Source organism: Merops nubicus, unplaced genomic scaffold (genome assembly GCF_000691845.1).
Source record: "Merops nubicus isolate BGI_N331 unplaced genomic scaffold, ASM69184v1 scaffold50422, whole genome shotgun sequence".
Taxonomy (NCBI): domain Eukaryota; kingdom Metazoa; phylum Chordata; class Aves; order Coraciiformes; family Meropidae; genus Merops; species Merops nubicus.
This window is the reverse complement of record NW_008592543.1, coordinates 7,928-9,018: the sequence shown is the minus strand read 5'-3', so window position 1 is coordinate 9,018 and position 1,091 is coordinate 7,928. Positions and strand designations below refer to the sequence as shown.

General features: G+C 61.0%; 1 protein-coding gene across 1 annotated transcript in view; it reads right to left on the bottom strand.

Annotated features, from left to right (window-relative positions):
• Positions 1-315: 315 nt before the first annotated feature.
• Positions 316-1,091, bottom strand: part of LOC103768030 (huntingtin-interacting protein 1-related protein-like) — a gene marked incomplete at both ends in the record, with an annotated part of 4,969 nt that continues 4,193 nt past the window's right edge. The window contains 4 exons of the mRNA XM_008935162.1: positions 316-388; positions 460-518; positions 606-740; positions 962-1,084. Coding sequence (XP_008933410.1) covers positions 316-388; positions 460-518; positions 606-740; positions 962-1,084 — 390 coding nt within the window. The remainder of the gene's footprint in view (positions 389-459; positions 519-605; positions 741-961; positions 1,085-1,091) is intronic.

The window sequence follows — 1,091 nt, the reverse complement described above, 5'->3', positions numbered from 1 at the left end:
CCACGGCTCTGCCCCCCCAGCATCCTGACCCCAGCACCGGGCTGAGATCTGGGCAGGGTCGCTGAGAGGGGCACAGGAAAGCTCTGCAGCCGCTCTGTATGGGCTGCTAACAGCCAGCCGGGATGGCACAGCACCGGTCTCATGTGCCCCCACCTCATCTCCATCAGGAGTGAGGTCCTGGCACTGGGAGAGGGCCCAAAACACAGCACTGGGTGCCAGGACCCTGTTACTGCTGCATCTTGTTGGGGTTTCCAAATTGCAGCACCAAAAAACACCCCGCACTCCTGCACTGGCTGTTCCCCAGCTGAGCTTTACCTCCAGCTTAATCTTCTCCATCTCTGCACGGAGCATGTCCACCTCCCTCTTGAGGCTCTCGATCTGCCCGTCCCTGCAGAGAAAGGCAGGTTGGTCCCATGAAGCAGTGTCCATGTCCCCTCTGCCACCACTGGAGCCCCATACCTGTCATCCCGAATGCCATTGGGTGGCCCGAAGGTTTGCTCAAATACATCCGAGGTGATCTGGGGAAGACAAAGGGTGCTGAGCTGAGCCAGGCTGCGGGTGCCTGTCCCCTGCCTGGTCCCAGGGTCCCCAGCCTTGTGCCCTACCTGTGGCTCTGTGGAAGTTGTGCTGATCTCAATGAGGTTCTCTGGCTCCTCGTCCTCAGGGGCTTCCTCAGGGATGACAACCACTGGCTTCACATGCTCAGCCAGTGCAGATGCCCGCAAGAAGTTTGGGGGGCTCTGCAGGGACAAGAGGTTGCGGTGGCATCAGCTGGGGTCCTGGGGACTGCCACAGGCAGATGGACGAGGGGAGGGAGGCAGCAATCCTCACGCTGCTGAGACAGGCTGGCGGGTCCCCCTGCAGCGTCCCCAGACCCCCAAACCCACACATGGGGACACCTCATCCACCCAGGACCCACGGGCTCTCTAAAGCATCACGTACGGCCGGAACGGCCCCGTACCTCCGGCAGCCGGGGGATCTGGATGAGCCGCTTGAAGTACAGCATGTCGGAGGCCTTCTTAAAGAAGTTTTTGAGGCTGGAGAGGGAGGAAAGAAAAGGTGCTCGCAGGGGTGGCAGGAGGGACTTGGCA